Source organism: Amphiprion ocellaris, chromosome 7, assembly GCF_022539595.1.
Source record: "Amphiprion ocellaris isolate individual 3 ecotype Okinawa chromosome 7, ASM2253959v1, whole genome shotgun sequence".
Lineage (NCBI taxonomy): Eukaryota > Metazoa > Chordata > Actinopteri > Pomacentridae > Amphiprion > Amphiprion ocellaris.
In genome coordinates this window covers 6,489,977-6,514,441 of record NC_072772.1, presented here as the reverse complement: position 1 = coordinate 6,514,441, position 24,465 = coordinate 6,489,977, and the positions used below count along the sequence as shown (strand labels likewise).

At 40.6% G+C, this 24,465-nt stretch overlaps 1 protein-coding gene across 1 annotated transcript in view; it reads left to right on the top strand.

Moving 5' to 3' along the window:
- Positions 1 to 24,465, top strand: part of si:ch211-286b4.4 (SCO-spondin) — a 52,546-nt gene that overhangs the window by 9,927 nt on the left and 18,154 nt on the right. Inside the window, exons 24-59 of the mRNA XM_055012286.1 lie at positions 135 to 314; positions 574 to 690; positions 3,051 to 3,200; positions 3,346 to 3,498; positions 3,837 to 4,052; positions 5,231 to 5,335; positions 5,906 to 6,050; positions 6,208 to 6,419; positions 6,613 to 6,831; positions 7,024 to 7,130; positions 7,796 to 7,949; positions 8,362 to 8,461; positions 8,714 to 8,886; positions 9,162 to 9,398; positions 9,537 to 9,724; positions 10,194 to 10,314; positions 11,043 to 11,193; positions 11,386 to 11,525; positions 11,737 to 11,883; positions 12,232 to 12,360; positions 12,906 to 13,061; positions 14,287 to 14,403; positions 14,513 to 14,674; positions 14,854 to 15,072; positions 17,279 to 17,440; positions 17,779 to 17,907; positions 18,679 to 18,894; positions 19,568 to 19,746; positions 19,990 to 20,092; positions 20,234 to 20,392; positions 20,562 to 20,724; positions 20,988 to 21,091; positions 21,183 to 21,362; positions 21,462 to 21,683; positions 23,182 to 23,361; positions 23,952 to 24,026. Coding sequence (XP_054868261.1) covers positions 135 to 314; positions 574 to 690; positions 3,051 to 3,200; positions 3,346 to 3,498; positions 3,837 to 4,052; positions 5,231 to 5,335; positions 5,906 to 6,050; positions 6,208 to 6,419; positions 6,613 to 6,831; positions 7,024 to 7,130; positions 7,796 to 7,949; positions 8,362 to 8,461; positions 8,714 to 8,886; positions 9,162 to 9,398; positions 9,537 to 9,724; positions 10,194 to 10,314; positions 11,043 to 11,193; positions 11,386 to 11,525; positions 11,737 to 11,883; positions 12,232 to 12,360; positions 12,906 to 13,061; positions 14,287 to 14,403; positions 14,513 to 14,674; positions 14,854 to 15,072; positions 17,279 to 17,440; positions 17,779 to 17,907; positions 18,679 to 18,894; positions 19,568 to 19,746; positions 19,990 to 20,092; positions 20,234 to 20,392; positions 20,562 to 20,724; positions 20,988 to 21,091; positions 21,183 to 21,362; positions 21,462 to 21,683; positions 23,182 to 23,361; positions 23,952 to 24,026 — 5,670 coding nt within the window. The remainder of the gene's footprint in view (positions 1 to 134; positions 315 to 573; positions 691 to 3,050; positions 3,201 to 3,345; positions 3,499 to 3,836; positions 4,053 to 5,230; positions 5,336 to 5,905; positions 6,051 to 6,207; positions 6,420 to 6,612; positions 6,832 to 7,023; positions 7,131 to 7,795; positions 7,950 to 8,361; positions 8,462 to 8,713; positions 8,887 to 9,161; positions 9,399 to 9,536; positions 9,725 to 10,193; positions 10,315 to 11,042; positions 11,194 to 11,385; positions 11,526 to 11,736; positions 11,884 to 12,231; positions 12,361 to 12,905; positions 13,062 to 14,286; positions 14,404 to 14,512; positions 14,675 to 14,853; positions 15,073 to 17,278; positions 17,441 to 17,778; positions 17,908 to 18,678; positions 18,895 to 19,567; positions 19,747 to 19,989; positions 20,093 to 20,233; positions 20,393 to 20,561; positions 20,725 to 20,987; positions 21,092 to 21,182; positions 21,363 to 21,461; positions 21,684 to 23,181; positions 23,362 to 23,951; positions 24,027 to 24,465) is intronic.

Below are 24,465 nucleotides of genomic sequence, written 5' to 3'. Positions count from 1 at the left end.
GTCTGCAGTCATGGTGCACAATATGTCAGCTACAAGAATGCTTCTGCATCACAGAGACAAATGGCACTCAGATCATCACTACATCACCTTAATCGTCAAATGCTTTGTGTCTTGCTGTGTTTTGCTCCTCTCAGGTTGGTTCTGTGTGTCGGCAGCGTGGAACTCCCAGCCCTTTGACCTGGACAATTACACAAATGCCAACTGTCTTTGTCCGGCTACCTCCACAGGGGGGCGCTGCCAGGTGGGCTTTTACTGCCCCCTGGGTAGCTCAGAGCCTGTGCCTTGTCCACCTGGAGCCTTCTGTAACATCTCAGGTACTTGGTGATAGCAGGCACACTGTTCACTTGTACACAGTAAGCACAACATCGCTCAGGAGTTCTCAGTCAGAACTTGTAAAGACTGAACCTAAAAACTTCACATCTAAGTATAGATAGAAGATAAAACAAGTCGATTTCAAGCCTTTTGGTTCAGACATGATTCTGCTGGAGGGAATGTCTGTCTCTAGGTAACTTGTGTGTAATATTTCTGGGTATATGAAATCCAAATATGAAATGTGCTAATGTTGTTCAAAAGGTTTGGCTCTGCCAGTGGGTCCATGCTCCCCAGGGTATTACTGTGTAGGAGGAGCCACTGAGGCCAGACCAACACATGGAGAAACAGGTAGCATCTGTCCACCTGGGACATACTGCGGTAAGCCCAGCTTTACTGCCTTGGAATGGCTGCATCACAAACTTGCCAACAAAGTTTTTAAGCCTGTTTTTTTGTTGTTGTGAAGTACAGTGCTTGGTGAAATGTACAGCACACTTGGTCAACAAATGCTAGGCATACTACTTAATTTAAATATTTATAACTGAGTTTAACTGGAAACGCAGTATTTGCTCATCCTTATTATGACTACCACATATTATATGGGTATCTGCCACTCAGAATGGAGAGCAAGAAGAGAGTTTAACCATAACTATATGAGCTGCATGATAAATTAACCTATGTACACTACAGGTCAACAGTTTTAGAACACCCCAGTTTTTCCATTTTTTTAACTGGAAATTATTCATGTTGATGTCTCATTGTACTCTGTAATGAAAGCATAGAACAAATAAAGTGAAAAAAAACTATTTAGAAACCAAAATATATTCTAAACATTTTGACTCACCAAAGTAGCCACCTTTGGCAGATATAACAGCTGAACACACTCCTGGCATTCTTTCCACAATGAAAATAAAATACTCTTCAGAAAATTCTTCCCAACTCTGTTGCAGAAGTTTCCATAAATGTGTGGCACTTGTAGGTCGCTTTGCTTTCACTCTTCTGTCCAGTTCATCCCAAACGAGTTCCATGGGGTTTTAATCTGGAGACTGTGCTGCCACTCCATGTTTTCACGCTCACCATCTGGTTCTTTTTTCCTAAAGTAGTTCTGGCATAGCTTGGACTTATGTTTTGGGTCCTTATCTTGCTGGAGGATGAACCCCTGACCAACTAGGAACATACCAGAGGGTACTGCATGGTGCTGCAGAATGCTGTGGTAGCTGTTTTGGTTCAAGTTACCTTTCACTCTGTACAAGTCACCGACCCTGGATCCAGCAAAGCAGTCCCTGACCATCACATTTTCTCCTCCATGTTTGACAGTTGATGTTCCACACTGAGGAACCATCCTTTCTCCTACTCGACAGCGTACAAAAATCCTGCGTGATGAATCAAATATTTTAAGTTTTAATTCATCAGTCCACAATACCTTCTTCCAGTCTTCAGTAGTCCATTGGTGGTGTTTAATGGCCCAGGCAAGCCTCTTTTTCTTATTCTGATGTCTTAGCAATGGATTTCTTGCTGCAACTCGACCTGTAAAACCTGCAACTCCAAGTCTTCTCTCCACAGCTGAAACTGAGACTTCTTACTACGACCACTCCTAAGCTGTGCTTGAAGCTGTTGTCCTGTGAGCGCCTATCACCAAGTTGTTGACTCTCAGAAACTTATCTTCTGATTCAGTTGTTGCTTTGGGTCTTCCAGACCTCTTTCTGTCAGAGTTTCCTCCAGTTTCTGAGCCTTTTGATGGTGGAAAAAAATGTACTCACTGACACCTTGACTTTCTTTGCGATTTCTCTGTAGAAATGACCTACATTTTTAAGTGTTGCGATGATCTGTCTCTCTTCTATTGTTAATTGCTATTTCTTCACCATTTTTTGTAGCAACACACTACTTGCTACTAATGCTCTTGAGGGTATGGTGCCAAGATGTGTTCCATCACTACTTTTATGCAGACAGATGAAGTTGTAAGTAATCTAGAAAAGTTGGGACACCTGTAGGATTTGGTAGCACCAACTTTCAAGGCATGATCAACCTCCACTGTTGCAGAACAGCTTGAAGTTGTTAACCCATTTATTGTTCCCTGAAAAAAGCATTTTTGTATAATTCTGAAATGTACATTATTTTTCAGTTTTGGGTGACTACCCTTTTTTTAAACCTCTGGCACTTACCTTTGTACGATTTTAAGCTATTCATTGGATTTGAATTACTTGAATTTCAATTAAAAAATGGAAAAATTGATGTGTTCTAAAACTTTTGACTGGTAGTGTATGTAAAAGTAAACAGGAAACTGAGATCATGAAATAAATAACTTGTACACACGGTTCATCAAAGATAATCGCAGCACAGTATAACATCTTATCTTCCTTTACAGTCAAAGGGCAACTCTTTGGAATTGATTGGAATGATTTTTTTTATAGCACGAAGGCCCCGGCTTCTAAAGTGGGGGTGTTTTCTAGATTTTCTTGTTACTTTCCACAGCCGAAAGACATGCAAATTAGGTTGACTATAGACCTCAAAGTAGCTATAACTATGACTCGGGAGGATTGGAAGGGTGAGTCAGCTTGTTTCTATTTGTGGTAGCCTGTTAATAAACTGCTGACCTGTGTAGGGGGTTCCTTATACATTCTTTCCAATGCAACTTGATAAAAGCTGCATTGCCTTAAAATTCTGCGTAGGCATTGGTATGCAAAAGGTATGAATGAACAGACAAATGAATGATGGCCCACTCCACCTGCCTCTGTCTGCAGTTGAGGGCTCAGGTGAGCCTGAGTTGTGTCCAGCTGGTACTTTCTCCCCAGTGCCAGGTCTGGCCAGTGAGGCTGGATGTCAGCCTTGTACTGCAGGTTTCTACTGCGATAGAGCAGGCCTAAAAGCTCCGACTGGACCTTGCAGGAAAGGTCAGTCCACTCTGATGACTCATTGGTATTATGAAATCTAAAAGGAGTCTGGTTGTTCGCTGTTTGATAAAAGTATGTGCGACTGACACTTTTTGTAAAGCCCCAACCTTGTTGCAATCTCCTATATTCCTATACACCTCCATAGGCTACTGGTGTCCTCCTGGTCAGACTGTTGCTATGGCTCTGCCATGTCCTCCTGGTCACTTCTGCTCAGAAGGCAGTTCATCTCCACAACCCTGTCCCTCAGGAACCTACCAGGATAGAGACAAACAGGCTTCCTGCACTGTCTGTGAGGCCGGTAAGAGCCCTTATATGTCTTTTGACCTTCTCAGCAGAAGCATATATTTCCTTATTAAACACTGTTATTTAGCCTTGTGCCAGGTTTGTTTTGCTGAACAAGCTGTAATGAAAATGGCTCCCAAGCAGTCCAGGAGGTGTTTATTTATTGAAGTTGATGGCTTTTGCACATGCATGCGTTCCACTTATTATACTGCACTTTGCAAGTTTGTTGAAAGATGTGCTGCAATACAGACAGGTCATTACATAACAAGTATAAGTGTTTCATTCTCTGCCATTTTGTGGAAAATTAAATATTTACTACCAAGGCCCTTAAAAAATAATTTCTCCTCTTTCAAGGGTATTACTGTGATTTGAGATTGGCTCTAGCCAACGTCTCCTTGCTGAGGCCCTGCCCGAAAGGACATTACTGTCCTGCAGGTACAGCCCTGCCCAACCAGAACCCCTGCCCCATCGGCTCCTTCAACCCAAGACAGCGCACTGAAAGCTCAGCAGGCTGCATCCCATGTGCTGCTGGACATTACTGTCCTTCTGCTGGACTGTCAGAGCCGGCAGGTGAGAAGGACAGAGATCTCATTGCTTCTCTTCTCTTCTCTCCACTGTCTAAACCTTACTTAAAAAACTTTACTGTAATCCTAAGCCTTCTTGATATTCTTTATGTGTTGTTAGATAAGCTATTTAAGGGGTTTATTTAAGGTTCAAAATGAGGCTGCCTTGTACCTGTTTTAAATACTTAAGTAGGCGGTTCACCTAAAGTGCAAACAAGCTTTGTTTCTGTCACTTACTTCCGGTGTAGGTAGCCTGTCTGTGCATGTGCTGTTTTTCCAGAGATTTTGAGATATGTGTATCAGTTTCAGTGTTTCCTCTGCATTCATTCAAGAGCGGCGGGCCGCCATTCCTAAATCCTAGCCGCCGCTCCTTCAAATTTGTTTTTTTTTTTTTTTTTTTTTTTTTTTTTTTTTTTTTGTTATTGTCACAAATACACCACCGTCACATGTCCCCACCTTCACAGCAGAGTGCTGTACCGTGTCGGGTACTCGCAAGTACTAAGGTAAGCTTCAGATAACTATCTGTCTCTGTATCTACTCTTTGATTAATACGACGTTGATGTCGCGACAACGCGGCCTTGAAAGTGACGTCACGTCAAGCGCCCAGACGCCAGGTCAGAGAGTCAGAGAGTCAGAGGAGTGTCGTCTTGGAAAATAGGCCAGCGACTTACCGGAGAAAAGTTATTAGCTTAAAATAACTCATAATATATTTTACAAGTTAAATAGACATTCACTAAATATTGATGTCCAGCTAACGTTACGTAGCATATCGGTAGCTTCATTTAATTGGGCCCGGTGCCAACTCAGTGTCGCTAACGTGAGTAAACTATTGATAGCATTAAGCTAATATCTACACTCCATGATGTAACTGCTGACTGCGTTTTCAAATGAGCTTGCTCAAATATTTATTTTATTTTATTTCATTTTTTTTCAACATTCAGCCTTTAAAAAGCTATTTTCAACTGGCCATTCAATAAATAGGTTGTACAAGTAAAATCTGCAGTCAAGTGTCATTTGTTTACGCCGCCATGGCTCCTAGAGAGCCTTCGGCCGCTGCTGAAAAAAATCCTAAAGGAAACACTTGAGTTTGAGTTTGGTGATCCATTTGTTAAATCCAGAAGTATAGTTTCCAGCTTGTACTGCAGGGCTGTAGATTGCTGTATGATGATATTCTTCTACCCATAGGACCATGTCATGCTGGTTATTGGTGCAGAGTGGGAGCCTCCTCTCCCAGCCCACTGGATGGACTCTCAGGCTCCCTGTGTCCTCCTGGTCACTACTGCCCCTCAGGTTACTTCCTTGTACTTATTTAATAAGCAGCCACCAGCAGCTGCTTCACAGCAGAAATACATCACACATTTTTAGAATAGTATTTTTTACAACCCTATGCTGATGCGGCATGCATTATAGACTAATGTAACCAAATTTATACTGTGCGAGGCTACTAACATTCTATACTATTATCTTCCATGTCTGCAATGTTTTATTCATGCTAATCATCATTTGAGGACCTACAGGAAGTTCCGCTCTGTCTTGTAACTTTTGATACAGTGTGCTTCAAATTAAACACTTGTTCTTTCTGTCTTGGAGCACTGACCCGTGCTTCGAAAACGCTGCTGTAGGGTAAACTCTGCCTTGTCTGGAGTTGCACTCAGAAGCGGATGCCTCAGAAGAGTGTCTTACTAATTTAGCTGCACTCAAATTCTGACCACAAAGTGTAAAACATTGCCAGTATATTGTTATGCCAAAGTCAATAACTCCATTGTTTCTGCAATATTTAAAAAGTCTTTTTATAGTTTTTGCATACATTGCTGTTTATTGGAGTTGAACTGTGAATTTATGCATGTGTCATCTTTACAGGCACCACAGCTCCCGAGGCCTGCCCTGAAGGGAGATGGTCAAACAGCTCTGGTCTGCGTAACCAGGAGGACTGTAAACCCTGTCTGGGAGGATTTTACTGTGACTCTGCTGGCCTCACTAAACCCAGTGGATTGTGTAGTGCAGGGTACACCACACTTTGATAAATCTAGGGAATAAATGTCACTTGTCTGCTTGTTATTGTTTAAGACTCACTAATAAAAAGGTCTTTCTAGTCATCTTATAATGAATTTCAAAACTAGCCCATTCATATCAGTTTTCACGCTGTTGTGTTTGTAATGCAGATATTACTGTGCAGAGGGAGCTGCCACATATATCCCCACTGATGGACTAACAGGGGGACCCTGTCCTGAAGGTTACTACTGTCCAGAGGGAACTGTTCAACCTGTACAGTGTGATCCAGGGACATATGTGGCTGTTACACATGCTACTCATTGTGAGCCTTGTGTGCCAGGCTGGTACTGTGTGTCTGGCTCTCTGTATCTGTGTCCTGCAGGTTTGTGGGTTTTTTTGTTTTGTTTTGTATACTATTTCAGCGGAATGTTTTTAAAATTAATTTATAAATTAAAGTTATTGCTAAAAGCAGAAACAATCAAAAAAGCAGATGCAACCCAACAATGCAGTTATTCAAGACCAACCCAATTTGTTTAATCCTTCATATGCCTTAGTCTCTGTTTTGTGGCCTGCAGGATTTTACTGCCCTGAAAGAACTGGATTTGACTTGAGAAGCTGTCCAGAGGGAACTTACGGCCCTGACCTCGGCTACTGGTCTGTCTCTCAGTGCAGACAGTGTGACGGTGGCCATTACTGCTCTTCCAGAAATGGCACAGCTGTCACTGGACCATGTCAGAAAGGATATTACTGTTCACATGGAAACATATCTCCACAGCCTCTCTTACAGGATTCAGGTAAAGGAAAAAAAACATTGTCACAATACATGCACTACAAATTGACACTCTTAGAACATAGAGGACTGTGTGTTCTGGTAATGGCACATTTTGTGTTGCTAATATGTGCATATGAGAAAATTGAATCGTTGACCTGAATTCGGAAATGATTCTTCATCAGTATTTTGAACTGTTCTCTGTGTCCCTCTCCAGGAGAAGGAGGGCCATGTCCTGCTGGTCATTACTGCCCTCAGGCCTCCGTTCATCCCCTGCCCTGTCCTCGTGGAACATTTTCTAACCTTAGCAAATTAGTCTCAGAGGTCGCTTTAACTCAGCATTACCCTCACATGTCTTCTTGAAAATGATTTAATCTTTTCTGATTAAAATTATACCAGGATGGAGTTTGATGTGAAATGTCAAAAACTAATTAATAATCTGATTTTTTTGTATCATTTTGTTCAGAAGTACGTAAAGCCAAAATCTTTAAGAAGAAATTAAAAAATAAGATGCGAAATAATAATCATATGAATAAATGCAAGCACATATATACAAATTTAATTCTTCAGACCAAGATAACAGCCAATAACATAACTGACTCTGCCCTGGTTGTTTTTGTTTTGGAAAAATGACAGCATTTAATGATAAGGGATATTTAAGAAATACTTTGTGTTTATTCATATCATTTAATTATTGGCACGCCTAGGTTATTATATTTTTTAAATCCTTGTTTCATTATATTATTATTTAATCCTTACAGTATCACAGATATGTATCATGCTTTGGTTAACTACGTTATAGCCAGCAGCTATACAAACTCTACACATTCTGCACAGTAGCTTAATGTTTTCTCTGTCTTTCATTGTGGCAGTCAATCAATAAGCAGTTCCAAATCCTGCAACAAGCTGTTTTTTTTTCTCATAGCCACACTCTCTCTCTCTCCTCCCCTCTTTCTCTTGCTCTTCGTCTCTCACATTTTCCACCTCAGGAGGATTGCCAGGCATGTCTTCCAGGTTACTACTGCGATGCCATGGGGCTCTCAGCACCTTCAGGAAAATGCAAGGAAGGTTTCTTTTGTTTGGAGGGTGCAGAGCGTTCTGATCCTCCTGTGAGAGACAGTCGCGGAGGACCATGTCCAAAAGGTTATCAGATCCCCTCTAAATTTAGACATCTATGCCTCATTTGGCAAAAAAAAAAGATGGAAAATTCTCCAAAGAAAATCCTGGAAGATAGTTATTAGTAAAACATTATTTAAACAGGCAGTTGTTGTTTGCAAAGAGCATAGCAGCATTAAACTATACTTTACATGTTATTGTTGGAAATACAACAGAAAAGGGAATTTTGAAGCACATAATTAAGTTTTAAATTTGTATAGGCCCAAAGCGAGCTTAGCGAAAAGGTAAACAAAACACTCTTTCAAGTTAATAGGGCTAAACATAAGCAGCTGCTCTGTTGACACTGGAAATCGAACTCTGTCTCCTGTGGATTATGCGTGTCTTAGTGTGTGTGCGTGAGTACGCATCTCTTTCATGACTCTTGTCTTTGCACAACCAGGTTATTACTGTTCTGAGGGCTCTGTGGCTCCTCAGCAGTGCCCCTTGGGAACCATCAGTAGAGAAGACGGCCAGCCCAGCTGCAGCGCTTGTCCCCCAGGGTAAACTTGCTTATCAGCCGTACACAGTCACTTGGAGCCGTAAACAGATACACATTTTCCCATATAAACATGATGGATTATGCAAGAACTGTAACTATAGATAGTGTGCATGTTTTTGATGTTTACACGCATAAGTGATTCTTTCTCTCACTTTGCGTAAAAGGATACATGCATACACGAGAGCGTTCAGGCCTCGTTGCCACCAGCAGCAGCCAAGAACTAAATTGTTTCATGCTTGTTTTGCCTGGATAGTTTTTACTGTCCTGGAAGAAGTAATGGCTCTCTCTCAGCGAGTTATGACTGTCCAGTGGGCCATTACTGCCCGCCTGGGACCCGGTCCAAACACCAGTACCCGTGTCCAGCTGGATCCATCAATCCCCACACTCGAATGGCAAAACCCCAGGACTGCTTGCCCTGCCCTCCAGGTCACACATCATTTAATGCTAATGGTTTTCTTGTCCTTAAGGTTAAGTAGTTGACCTAAGGTCTACCTCAACAATCTTAAATGGATATTAAACGCTGTATGAATAAAATAAGTCCACTTCAGTGAGCAGCAGCTGTTAAAAATGTCTTTAGAAGCGGCTAAATGATCAGAAATATACTGTTTCTCGGCTTGGATCCATACAATATACAATGTTTTGAAGGTAATTCAGGGTAATTTTCTATTCTTCTCCATTTCATTCTTTTTTGGTTAAACCAGGCTTCTTCTGTGCATCTCCTGGGAAAGGTGTTGCATCAGGTCAGTGTGGTGCAGGGTATTACTGCCTGTCTGGGGCCTGGTCACCCACACCAGAGGATGGAGGGATGACAGGTGACAGATGTCCTGAAGGTCATTACTGTGCCCAAGGCTCCTCAGCACCGCTGCCCTGTCCAATTGGACACTACAGCAACAAAACTAGAAACAGTCATCTCTCCGACTGCCTGCCTTGTCCTCCAGGTTGGGGTTCATTTAGCACATGCTGCATTCATTAGTGTTTAAGAAGATACATCTTTCATTACATAACTTGAATTACTGGGCAATAATCCCTCCACACAGTATCTGTGGCTGCTTAACAGTGTTGCCATTGTTTTGTAGGTTTCCTGTGTGTCACCAGAGGGCTCTCTTTACCTTCTCATATCTGCCTGCCTGGCTTTTATTGTCCAGGCAGGGAAAACAGCAGCCAGCAAGACTCAGTAGCTTGCTCACCTGGAAACAGGTGCCCAGCTGGATCTGATAGACAGGTACCCTGCCTGCCAGGGACCTACCAGAGTTTATCTGGACAGGTGAGAAAGATGTTGATGTTTGTATATTCTGGTATGCTGCTGTACTAAACAAGGGGTGCACCTACTGCATAATTCAATTAAAATAACCTGCTATGACTGTGCAACTCTAGTAGACACTTTATGGTGTGATATACAGGAGTGAAAAATGTGTTTTACTATACAACTGGAACTGAGATACAACTATTGACTTAGTGTATATGACCTGTAAGAAATGGGTTTTTGATGTATTGTGAGGCTGTGGTATTTGTGCAGTTTGAGGGGAGTTATGGCTCTCCAGAAAGCACAGAGATAATGTCCCTGCAGGACCATTTTTTTCAACATCTGTACGTACTGTATACGGTTTAGCTCTTATTATTTCCAGCATGAGCATCCAGTGTTAATGTCCGCTGATACCACTGAACATCTGTAGTCATTATTTTGTATTTGTACTGTGCGGACAAATTTATGTGCATCATTTACTCCTCCACAGGCAGACTGTGTTAAATGTCCAGCAGGATTTTACTGTGCTGGTTCAGTGGATGCTGACACTGGGCTTGTGTCTGGGACTCACACTCCCATGCTATGTCCTAAAGGACATTATTGCCCATCAGGTAAGAGACAAAAGTGCAGCTATTATAACACATTTGTGTTAAGCGTACAGTGTTACCAGGCCATGCTATCCCATATAAAATATGTGTGACGCAGTGAACTTGCAGGCTTAGTGAGATTATTTAATTAACTAATAATTCAGGCAGGATGCTTACACCAGGGTTAACCATTTATTATAGAATGACATGCATTTATGTTTCATGGTGACTCTGCTCAAGCGATTCTCTGGAACAATGTGAGGCAGTGCTAGCATGACACAGATGGCCCCAGAGATCAGAAACCCCCCCAAGCAGACTCTGCAATCTTTGCAAAAGCAGGGTGAGCTCAGGGAGGATGTGGGGAGATGAATTGCAGATCTGTATTAGACCAATGTAGGAGCGATGTGTTGAGCAGAGCAGGCAGAATGAATCTGAGTCTGTTATAAAGCACACCAATTGGGGGAGACAGACTGAAGTCAGGAACGATTGGACAGAAGGGGGCTTATGAAAAGAACTGACTCTATGCCTGCCTGAACCACCACAAAGCTTCATTATCTTGTGTTGTATACAAAATGTCAAATATTGCTCTTGTGTTTTATGTACTCTAACACAAGTGGCTTCATCACAAAATGCAATCTCATTATGCAAATGACGGTTACAGAGCATAATCAAGATGAGGATGGTCTTCACAAACTGTTTTGTAATGTTTAGCCCTGGACCATCTGTAGCGATTATCCACTATTTATCTACAGGAACGCAGACTGGTATAACATTCCCATGCCCAGCTGGCACTTTCAGCAGGCAGATGGGCTTGTCCAATAAGTCAGGCTGTGAGCTCTGCCCTCCAGGGACATACTGCAGCTCCTCTGGACAGGCTGCTCCCACTGGGGTCTGCTCTCCTGGGTAAACACAGGCAAACTGAACACATTATTTATGATGTTAACATACAAATTATGAGAGTTTTTCTGTTTCTGTCTCTTGCCTATAATTAAGCCTCCTTTATGCTGTTTCTCTCTGTGTGTCCTTCTGTTTTCTACCACTACATCCCACATAGCCCTACTAATTATCTTCTCCTCATCATCTCTCTGGCCCTAGTTACCTCTGTATCCACGGCTCCGTTTCCCCCCAACCAGAGGAGGGCCAGACCGGAGGCCGCTGCTCTGCAGGGTCCTACTGCCCCCAGGGTACCACCTACATGGTTCTCTGCCCTGCAGGCACATTCAGCTCCGTAGATGGTGACATATAACACTGAATAATTACACAGATACACTGTTGGTGACATTTGAACATAATAGACTGACTTAGCCAAAATATTGTGTTAAATGTGTCTTTAAACATTGCTTGTATCAGAATAGGTCAAATATTTTACTATAAAGTGATTTGTGTTTTATTTCTAGTTTATTCTTTCAGACTGGAAGAAAAACAAGTTGTGTTTGTGTTTTTCAGGAGCAGTTTCTGTAGAAGTATGTCAGCCCTGTTTGCCTGGCCACTACTGTGCTAAGGTTGGTCTCTCGTCCCCATCTGGACTCTGCAAGCCTGGTTTCTACTGCACAGAGGGATCCAGAACTGCCACACCTTGGGGTAATATCACAGGTAACAGGCTTCCTGTTATTGCCCTTTACAGAATGTTAATAAATGCATGGCGACATCCACAACTGGTTACTTTTGCAATTGTATTTTTAATGTAAAAAGACAAACTATTATGCCACTTGCTTGAAAATTATTTTGCTGTACAGAATATTCGCTCAGCGTTTTTCTGTTTTTGTTTAACATTTTCATGGCCTTTGACTCAACGGAGCTGGGGAGGTCTTCACTGAATACCAGTCCCCACTGCTTTTCCTCAATATTTTTCTCCCTGAGATTGCAGAAAGTGGCTCTGGCCTTTTAGTTCACTCACTAACCTAATGAGTAATGACATCCAATAAAGGTCTATTGTCTCAGTTACAGGAGATATCGCATCTCCATCCTTACTTCCTGGAGACTCAACCGTGGGTCAGTTCCATGGTGATGTGTGTCCTGCAGGCCACTATTGTCCAGAAGGGAGTGCCGAGCCCAGCCCGTGTCCTCCAGGTAGGAAAACCAACATATCCAGACAGAACTTTGAAAGAAGAGGTGGAAAAATACAGTTACTGCGTATCATTAATGTGAACAGGGGTATATAAATCCTCTGTCAATTCCCTGAAAGAGCTATGAGTCTGACCTCTTGCTTTTTATTGCACTGATTCCAAAAGCAGTGTACAGTACCATAACGCCCCCAGAGGTACTGTATAATGGCTTAATGTATTCAGAACTTTAGAGGAGGTTGTAAAACCTAATGGGAGTCCAATAAAGCTTTCATAATGGGTAGCTAGCTACTTAACTAATTGAATAAATGGAGCCAGCTATGGTGTGCACATATGACCGTTATGCCGTGGTTATCCTTTCTCTGTGTGTGTGTGTGTGTGTGTGTGTGTGTGTGTGCGTGTGTGTGTGCGTGTGTGCGTGCGTGTGTGTGTGCGTGTGTGTGTGTGTGTGTGTGTGTGTGTGTGTGTGTGTGTGTGTGTGTGTGTAAGGAGGAGAAAAAAGGAATGTAGGAGTTATTTTTACTTGAATGGTAATTTGTGTCATCCACATAGGCACTTTCTTGGGGAGGTCTGGGGCCGAGTCTGAGGCCGACTGTGGAGCTTGTTACCCAGGTTCTTACTGCCCCTCATGGGCTCAGACCTCTGCTGACCTCCTCTGTCCTCCAGGGTGGTTCTGTCCACCAGGATCAGTGTCTGGTCATCAGCCAGGTACAGTACACATCATCAGGGGTCAGCTCAGGTTTAACCAAAGTGGTCTTTGCACTTCATCATTTTCTGCTCCTTTCATACAGTGTGGTGATCATGTACAGGCTCATGTTTCCAGTCAGTTAGCCAAAAATGTCTTCAAGGTTCAGTTCACTAAACAAAGCTTCACTTACTTTATTTATATTTAAAGGTTTACTTATGAACAAGCATCTATATGAATAATAATTCACACTTGAATCTAAAGGTAACAGACAAAATGTTATAACAGAAAATGAAGAAAAAGTAAAGCAAATTACAAACATGGTATCAGATTTCATGGAAATTAACAATGCCAACACACTCAATGCTGCATTAATTATTAAATTTTTTTCTTAACCTGTACAGGAACTGCTACTTTTTCTGTTTATCTGAAAAAATTAAAATGATCAAAATTGGACATGTGCAGTTTTCATTAGACAACCTTAATGCTTTGGATCAGTTTCAGTCTGTTATTACATATTTCTTTTTTTTTTTTGGAGCAGTTTAAATGATGCTGCCATAACTTAGACTCACAAGAAGGTTTTCTTTGACATATATCATATTTTTTTGCCTTTTAACCTTTGGCATGTAAGCCACTAGAATAAACTGCAGTGATTTAACTCTAATACTACACTGTAAAGTCTTTTCTATGAACGCTTGTCTCTTCCCTAAATTGAGCTGTTCTGTAACCGGTGTTATGAGTGTGAAGCACAATCATCCACTGCTCCACAAACTATATTCTACATGTGTCATGGAGGTGATTTTATGCCTCAGATGAGCTTTCCTCCTCCTCTTATATTACATGCGTATCTAGAGATTCCACATTGTCTTTTATTGAGAAGATGTGTTGCTAATTTGAGCATGAAATGGCCCAGAACCTATAAATATTCTCAAGCTTCTTTCTGTCAGACTCAGGGCACCTGCTGCTGAGCCTGCTTCCTCTTTCCCTTTGCCTCCCACAGGATTTTTGCACAGCAGTAATACCGCTCAGAGCCACTGTCTTTTTCACTGCTTTGTTTCCATGGTACCACACACTGGGCATGTTGAAATAAAGTGAATATGCTCTCTTGCTTTGATAATTGCCATATAAATATATGTTTAAGAGGACAAACTGTGTGAGCACTACATTTTTATGCACAGTGTTCTTGTTTTGATTGTAAACACTGTGGTGGTGAATGTTTGGATTTTCATTTATCTGACTGTCTTACAGGATTCCAGTGTCCACCTGGCCATGCGTGCCCACATGGTAGTGCCGAGCCAGCTGTCTGCAGCCATGGCACTTTTCAGTCTTCATCTGGACAGTCCACTTGTAACAGCTGCCCATCAGGTAATTTAAACAATACCTGTGAACACACATTTGTAAATTTCAAGCTGCACACAAAGAAACAAAAGTGAACCTAATTTTATTATAAAATGAAAAATAACACTTTGCCCAGGATTCTACTGTATGAAGGGTTCATCTTCACCGTCTCCATGTCCAATTGGCCATGTCAGTCCTTCAGCTGGGAGGACATCCCTGAGTGACTGCTCCCCCTGCCCCTCTGGCTCCTTCTGTAACAGCAGTGCTCTGACAGAGCCGTCTGGACCCTGCAGCTCAGGTCTGACAGTCCATATTCGCCACGGGAATTGATGTCAGAGAGCTGAGTTATTAGAGTTTCTTTTTCTCTACAGTGCTGTGTTTAGCCATACTGTGCCTTGAATAACACTGTTCACCTATTCTCCATTGTTAATGCTGCAGCATTGTCACTAAGATGTCTAACCACATTGTCTACCACAGGACATTTTTGTTCTCTGGGGTCCACTGAAGTTTCTCCTGTCTCCCAGCCTTATGGAGATGTGTGTCCCATGGGGCATTTCTGTCCTCAGGGCAGTGGGTCACCCAAACTGTGTCCTGTTGGAAGCTTCCTCCCAGAGCCTGGAGCTTCCTCCTTCTCCCAATGCCGCCCTTGTCCCCCAGGGAAGTACTGCCTCACTCCTGGGATCTCACAGCCCTCAGGTGGGGGATTACACCCGTCAGGTTTATCTTTGCTCAACGTGAATTGATGGATGAAAAAAAGAAAGCACATCTCACGTTACAGCTTTACACCTGACTAATTCCTTCCTGCGTACATTTTAATTTTTTTTTTGTCTGAGAAGTCATACAGTGAAATTCAGTGCACTGTGATAAATGATAGCCAGATTCTAACAGTATTGCATAGGTTAAAAAAATATGATGAAAACCTGTAAAATCTCTTTGGAGCCAAAAACAAGAGCAAAGTTTGACACAAAAACACACAAATGAAACACAAAACACCAAAGGTCAGACACAAAGCAACACAAATGGCAACGGAAAATAACCAAAAAGAGACACAGAACAACAAAAATGAGAAGAAAAAACATCACAAATGAGACACAAACGAAAAATGAGACACAACATGACCAAAACAAGACACAAAACGACACGAACAAAAAAGTAAAAATGTGTCAGAATATGACAGAAATAAAACACAAAAAATGGCACAAAATGGCCAGATGAAACTCAGAACAACGCAAACAAAATCCAAAATATCACAAATGTGACACAAAAATAAAGGGGCACAACATGACAGAAACAGGCCACAAAACGATAAAACCAAAATACAAGAACATGAATGAGACATAAATATGAGAAAGCATTGCAAACACAAGGCACTAAACAACAAAAACTAGACACAGAGTGACAGAAAACAAATACAAAGTGACATAAAACGACAAAAAAAGATACAAAGCAGAAATAAGATGCAAAATGAGACAAATACAAGAAAAACAAATCACAAAACAAAAACGAAAACCAGACATGAAAAGGCTTGAAGGAATTCAGACACAAAATGACAAAGACAAGATTTGAAACAATACATACAAGACACAAAATGTCACAAATGAGACACAAAAGAAATATAAATCACAATATGACAAAAGCAGGACAAAATAATAAAACTGAGACATAAAATATGAACAGGACACAAAGGATAATGAAATGGAACATGACAGAAGCAAGACACGAAATGACAAAAACTAGACGCTAAACAACTCAAATGACACACAATATGACAAAAATAGGACACAAAATGACAAAGAACAGTTAAAAAACGGCAAAGTTAGACACAAAATGACAAAACACAAAATGACACACATAGACACAAAATGACAAAAACAGGACACAAAATGTTAAAACCAAGATACAACATGAACGAGACAAATGAAAATGAGAAAGAATATGGCAAACATAGCAAGACACAAAAAAACAAAAAACATACACAAAGTGACACAAACGAGGCATAAAACAACAAAAAACAAAGTAACACAAAACGACAAAAACAACTACTAATCATCTAATGAAGACAAATCGTCGAAAACAGGACGCAAACGAAGAGTTAGACAATATGACAAAAGCAAGTCACAAACCACAAAAAACAGACAAAAGGGCTTGTGGGGATTGAGACACAACATAACAAAAACAAAGTGATAGAAAATGACAAAAATGAGACACAAAACAACAAAAAATAGACAGAAAATGTCATAAATGTGACACAAAAGCAAAATGAGACACTATAACAAAAACAAGTCACTAAACAACAAAAATCAGACATAAAAGGCAAGATCGAGACACACAATCACAAAGATGAGACTTAAAACAACACAAACAAGACACAAAACATGACATATGAGACACACACATGCACAAATAAATGAGAGACAACACTGACAAGACAGGACACAAAACAAGAAAACCAAGACACAAAACAACATGTATGAGACACAAAGGGAAATGAAACATAACATGACAAAAACAACAAGGTACTAAACAACACCAACAAGACACAGCATGACAAAAATGACACACAAACCTACAGTTACAGTCAATATTGATTACAGTGGCAACACAATATAAATAAAGTGTATCACTAGAAAGTGTAGTGACAGTACTAAACAGTAAACCTCATATTTTGCTGTAAAGTTATTTTTCAATTATACAATAATTATCTGTTTAAATAAGTTACAACCGTAACACTGTTAAAATACAGTAAAATACAGTCACCCTAGCTGCCGGTATTTTTCTGTAATTTTACAGGAAAATTTGTTACAGTATAACAGTTAATTTCCTATTATCAGGTTGGGGTGAAATATAATGAATAAGATCCTTTCCATGCTTGCAACCCTTTTTAAATTCCTGTCTGTGTCAGGTCTGTGTTTTGCAGGTTTCTTCTGTTCTGGAGGTGCAGATAGTCCCACTCCTCGAGCCAATGCGTCTTTGTTTAGCTGTCTGTTTGAAATACTGGACATTTACACCATGAAGACAGACATTGCCGTCTGGATGCACAATCTGTCCCGCTTCAACAGCTCGGGTAATTCTTTTCAACTATGAGTTTCTTCAGTTTATAATAGCACAAAAAATGCTTCACTTAAAAGGGCAGTACATCATTTTCTTTAAACTATTTAACTGGAGTCGCACATGTGATAAATTTTCCACAAAGCAGCAGCTTTTTAGTTTGACCTTCTGCCAAGTAATGTACAATTAATCATCGCCTTACAGTGTTAGATTGGAAAAGTGTGTTGTTCCCTTGACAAAACTGTTAAATCAGCATCTAGACAGGGAGAAAAGACTGGCTCCTCTTTGGTTTTCATGTCTATTAGATATTAACTCAGCTATTTTTCATGCTTTGTCTGCCCTGTTCTCTTACAGACGCTAGATGGATCAAAGTGGTAACGGTGCCACAGGCAGATTCAGATCATATTGTGACTCACTCTGCGCCATGTCTCAAGAGTCCACATTATGCGTGTTCCACCTACAGAGGAGACATATGCCCTAGGGGTGAGTAAATCCTGACAGTGAACTTGTGCACTCAATGTGATACTTTGTTCATCCCCGCAGGCGCACACGCTATTTTCCCTGCTCATGACATGCTAGTCCCATTTACTGTAATTGCTGTGACATATGACTGATTTCATCTGATCAGCCTCAGTGTATGTGGCATATTCCAGCTGTAATGTCACTTACTGTTGGTTTTATTTGAGAAAATGGTCACCGAAATGTGAAATCAGGACAAGGTGGTTTGAAGAACTAATGGTCAGTTTTATCTTTTATGGTTATTTTCATGACAAGGTGCAAAAATGGCTCCGTCAAATACACTTCATAAGGAAATTATCTTCACGGTACAGTAACTCAGTGAAGGCTGTAGAGATGCAGATGGTTAAGTAAACAGACTTTCTCCACCTGTCTCTTGAAGATTTAAATTTGAATGTCTGAAAACCTGAATGCCTGAAACTTAGAGTTGGACGTCCTTCTTGATAAGGAGCTGAAGATTGGTGGGTGGTGATGCATATAAAACAGCACCAAAGTAACAGCTGATATTTGACCGTGAAAGAACAGATTTGAATTCTTGCAGCAAAGTATTTAAGTCCCCTGAAACATTAAAGAATAAAAATCTGGTGGGTTAGTTAGTTGTAAATAGAAGAAGCAGAAAGTAAGACAAGAATAAAAAGTTCCTCTATCTCTAGAGAGAATGCATGCAGACAGATGGTAATCATCCTGATTTCTTGCTTGTTGAAGATTTTCTGAACAATTATTGTGGCTGTGTTTCAGGTTTCTATTGTCCTTTGGGTTCTACCTACCCTCAGTCCTGCGAGGCCGGCTCCTACTGTAACAAGACTGGCCTTGATGCCCCAGCAGGGCCCTGTGGGGCAGGATATTACTGCCCTAGAGGCACTTCAGACCCCTATGTCCACCAGTGCCCCACTGGACACTACTGCCCTGTTGGAACCCCGATTCCTCTGCCCTGCCCTCTTGGAACCATTAAAAGTAAGACAATGTTCTTGTAATACAGCTGTAACTGCGAGATTCGTTTAACAAAAACTGATTGTTTATCATTCCTTGCAGATTTTTTTTTCTTGTTTTAAAAAGAGGAACAATACAGGACAAGTCAGCAACCCCAAGCCCCTTTGACTCATGAATTAATAATGATTGAGTATTCAGACTCAGCACTAAACCCAAATTTACGACACCTAATCCTTTTTGCTGCACACATTGTCACTTTTCCGTACTACTGTCCTAACATGAACTGGTGTTTATCTTTGCAGTTCAGTGATGTGGAGAAATATGAAAATTTCTATGGAAGCATTTTTTACCCCTTGGGCACCTATGAATAATTGCAGACACAAAGTGGTTTAATCGTGTAATTGTATTCTTGTCTCGCGGCGCACAACTAGAATCCTATTAAAATGTGCTGAAGCTCCTTTATATGTCTATGAATTTGAAACCGATGAGGGAATAGGTATGTACTTTGCACTGTAATAACATTGTTATCTATTTTAATGCTTCAGTTACGTAAACTTATAAAGTGATTTGCTAATTCTTTTGCAAGTCAGCAAACACTGAACGCGGGGGTGTGTGGAACCCTGAAACAATTATTTTTTCTAAAATCAATTTACTAGTTAGTTTCCAGTTGATATGGATATCGTGCACCATCCACTAGGTTCTCTCGGGGGATCAACAGTTGAGGCTTGCCAGCTGTGTCCTGCAGGTCACTACTGCCACCAGAGAGGGAAAGCTAAGCCAAGTGGGCCCTGTGCAGAAGGCTACTACTGTCCTGAGGGACAGAGCTCTGAAAGACCACCACCACATGTCTGCTCAGTGGGACACTATTGTGAGAAGGTCAGCCATCCAGTCTTGAAGCTACTGTCAGTTATCACCGCTGCATACTGTATGTGATGCTAATGCATAAATCTTCCTCCTCAGCTATAGCTGTTACTCTGTCACAGCAAATGCATTGCTATTTACTAGAACAACTGATGCTTTCTTCCCTGCTTTATTTGACTGTCTCAGTCTTTGAACTGTGTGAAGCATGTTATTCCCCAGATATAAAGGCTAATAAAACCGATTTAACGGTTGCTTTAGGGCAGTGTCAGACAGACAGCCTGCTTTCCCGGCAGCTACCAGTTCAGACAAGGCCAAGGCAGCTGTGAGACATGCCCTGCTGGTTCCTATTGCCATGATCAAGGTAAAACTGAAGGGTGGACAAATTGCTTGATGACAGCTTTAACCAGCTGAGAACACAAATGTAGCCATCCTTTAAATCTTGGCAAGTTTTCTAAGAAATGAAAATAAATAGTTGTCTTTAAATTCTGCATCGACTCCTCAGGAATGGTCCATCCACTTCTCTGTGAGAGAGGATTTTACTGCCCCAGCGGATCAACAAATCAACATCCCTGTCCATCGGGGAGCTATGGAAACATGTCAGGGCTGGTTGAGGAATGGCAGTGCCCACAGTGTGACCCTGGGATGTACTGTAAAGGAATAGGTACAGTGCATCTAATCCTCTGACCACTTTCAGCTGTTTGTTTTGTAAAAGATATCTATCTGGAAGACAGCTTCAACTTAAACTGAGTGAAATAATCCTGCTAAAGGTAGATATAATGATCAGCTCTGCTATTATGGTGATAAAAACGTTAAATTGTTATAATTTCAAGGAAGGACTTCCCCCAGTGGACTGTGTGCTGCAGGGTTTGTTTGTGTTGGAGGAGCCAATGAACCGTCACCATCAGATAATGTGACAGGATTCTCATGTCCTCGTGGATTTTTCTGCTCTGTGGGGACCTTCGAACCAAAACCCTGTCCGAGAGGAACATTCAGGTGCAAAATGTGTTATTTAAATGTTACTTATACAACAGAATAGGACTCAGGATAATGCAGTATTAAAGTCCATTTTCTCGATGCTGCTACTAGTAATAAATGAATTGCATAAGATATTATCAAATCCACGCATATTCAAGCAGATAACAATTCATAGTCAGTATGCTATTTGTTACTACATAATGTGACAGTGCAACTATAACTCTAATGTGATTTCACAGAGTACTTCTGTGGTTTCTAGCTGATAAAGTATATTTTGACAGTGAGCTGACCGGGCTTGTGGAAGAGTCTCAGTGTCGTAGCTGCACTCCCGGCTTTTACTGTTCAGAGTCTGGCCTCTCTAAAGTCTCTGGACCCTGCCTGCCAGGTAAACAAAATAATCCAGAGAATTCAAATATATTAGGTGATGCATCGTTCTGGTAAGAAAGAATATTTCATTGAAATGCTTCGACTGTCAGGTTTCTACTGTCTAGAGGGATCCCACTCTGCCACTCCAATGTCGAGTGTATCCGGAGACGTTTGTCCAGCAGGCTATTACTGTGCAGAGGGCAGCAGTGCTCCCTCACCCTGCCCAGCCGGCTCTTACCAGAATGAGGCTGGAGGAAAAGGCAAAGATGACTGCAAACCATGCCCTCTTGGTAAACAAGAAGTCACTCTGAAAAACTGACATTTCTTTGCACTTTGCAAATTCCCCCATTCCACTCAGGGTGTCCTCGCTGTTTGAATGTCATTGCCAGGCTGGTTCCAGGATTTATCAGGCCAGAAAGCATGTAATCCTTGTCCTCCTGGGTTCCACTGCCAGTCTGTGAATTCCAGTCCCACCAGGGGGAGCTCCACTGGAGTGTCCAGCCCTCTGCCCTGCCCAGCTGGCTACATCTGTCCCAGGGAGAGTCCAGACACTCAGCCTCTGCCCTGCCCCAAAGGCAGCTACAGCCACAGCCAGGGTCTCACCACCACGGGTAAAAACCCAGAACCTTTGTAAAAGACAGAGAGCAAGCTGATATTTTACACTCTTTATTTTTTTATGTTTGAAAAATTTATTATTGTATTGTTATTTGAAGACTGCAACAGTAGATGCCTTGTTCAGGTAGCATTTTTCTGGTGTAATGCCCGAGCGCTTTATTAAACTCTTGATCTGAGTTTCCTTAAATACTTTATATATGTGGCAATACATTTAAGAAGTAATGTATAAGCAAACACGGTATTACTCAATTTCAGAGAAATGCCATGGACCCACAATTTAAATTCCAACAAAAACAAAGGATAATTTATGACAGAAATTCTAGACGATAAATACACCTCCATGTTTAAGTATATAGGTTTTATGGAACATATGTACAAGATTTTTTGTCACACAAAAAAATACAAAAACAAATCACACAAATCAGTTGTGATGATATAAATTAAACACTCCTCTGTCTTGGAATGGGACAAAGGAGGGGAAAATTTAAAGTTGGAATAAAGTCAATGTCAAAACTTAAAGGTGTAATATGTAATGCTTGTGCATTAGAATGTCCTAAACCAACTACACCAGTGTTTATTTTATCTTATTGACTTGTGAACTTGCATTTTCCCAAATGTTTCCATCAAACCCATAGAAATCCATGCTTTTATTCAATTTAATTCTTGTTTTATTTAGGTTTTCTATCAATGCCATAATATATCTCTCACCCTACCTGTTGTTTTCTTCATTCTAAAGTTTGTGTTTCACACTCACAGTGGATCAGGTTTGTTTTTTATTTATTTTTTTTGCATATGGTTGTTGTGACCACAAATATAAGTGCTGGGCAAGGGCCACAATTACATTCGCTACAAAGCTAGCTACAGTAGCTGTGTGGCTGGCCAACTCATCTAAAGCCAAGTTAGCAGTAAACATTACATAAGATCATGTTACTTTCGACTATTTTATTAGACCATGAAGATACACTACCAGTCAAAAGTTTGGACACACCTTCTCATTCAGTACTTTTTATTTATTTGTATTATTTTCTGCATTGTAGATTAATACTGAAGATGAACACTTTTTGTTTACAACATAATTCCATGTGTATTCTTTTATAGTTTTGATGTCTTCAGTATTAATCTACAATGTATAAAGTAATTGAATTAGAACCATTGAATGAGAAGGTGTGTCCAAACTTTTGACTGGTAGTGTATGGGGCCAAAAATGGGATTTTATTTTTCAAATAAGCAATATCAGAAATATTTACATTTAATTTATTATTGTTTTGGTTTAGACAACCCTACTGGCAGAAAATATAAACTCAGTGTTAAGAAATTAAGTTTGCTAAAATTTTGAGTTTTTTCAACTTTTTCTTTTTACAGTGATCTTTAATTTGGGTTGCTTTAGACATTGGCCCTCCAACCATCTCGGAGATATAATGATTGATCTCACCTGGCAGGTAGCTCTGTTCCTGTTAGGACTTAAGTCAAAGCTGTCAACCTCTGTGATTTCAGGTCAGTGCTTAGTGTGTCCCACAGGTCAGTTCTGTGGCTCTGAAGGTTTGGTTGAGCCTTCAGGATCATGTGCTGCTGGCTTTCTTTGTTTGATGGGTGCCAAGGTGCCAAATCCAACTGACAACAGAACTGGATCTCTCTGTCCGCCTGGGATTTACTGCCAGCAAGGGCTTAAAGCAGGTAGATGGAATTAAAGACAATTGAAATATTTGGCTAGAAAATAAAATAAGTGTATGTTAGTTGCTGTACTGTCTCAAACTCCATAAAAAAAGACCAAAATCAGCAATGAGCTGATGCCATCACTAAAGCCAAAACTTATTCCTCAAAGCCATGTTGTGTAAATGTTATTTAACACACTAAGCCACACTATTGTCTGTTTAAATTCTGAAGTATCTTCAAGTGCCATTTCTAAATTTTTATATCTTCAGTGAGAATGAACAGGATTGGAGTTGAGTTCCAAATAAAGAATTGTGAAGTTGCAAAGTATTGTGGGTTTGGGATTTGCTGACAGAAAAAATATGGAATAACACCCACCTTTTCCTTAAATGTTTCAGTTACTTTCTTTTTAAAAAATATTTCTTTCTGATTTGATGGGTCGTAATTCTTTTTTTTTAAATTAAAGTATGTCCATGTTTTAACCTTTTGTGTTTTAGGTGATTGCTGGGCAGGGTTTTTTTGTGACTGGGGCTCGAGCAGAGCAGATCAGGCTCTGTGCCCAGCTGGTTTCTTTTGTCCCAGTGGAACTCCAGTTCCCATTTCTTGTCCTGCAGGAACGTTTAGCCCTGAAGCAGGGAACACACATCAAGACAATTGCACCATCTGCCCTCCTGGTTACTATTGTCAAGGTAGGAAACATTGATTGTCCCAAAGTAATCTGCCACAAAAACACTAAAGCAAATCTTTCAGAGACAGTCATCCAAAGACAAATGCAGAGAATGTAATTTATTTTCTGTCAGTAGGTACAATAGGTTAGTATGCAGTGTTTGCTGTGCTTTTTTTGTTAGTTTTTGTTTTTTTTTTCATATCATTTTAGTAAGGGACACAACTATGCTCACAGACGTGTCAAAAGTGCACAAGTAATTGGTTACCTGGCCAAATATTTACAGACCCACATGTTGTCTTTTCAGTAAAATCCAGATATTTACATGGATTCTGGGATGGTAGTTATCAGGAGCACATGATTTTAATAATCAAAGGAAAGCTGATAGTTTTGATGCAAAAATGAGGGGAGCGAAATTAATTTATGCATCCTCTTAACTGAGATGATCTGACAAATAATTTTAC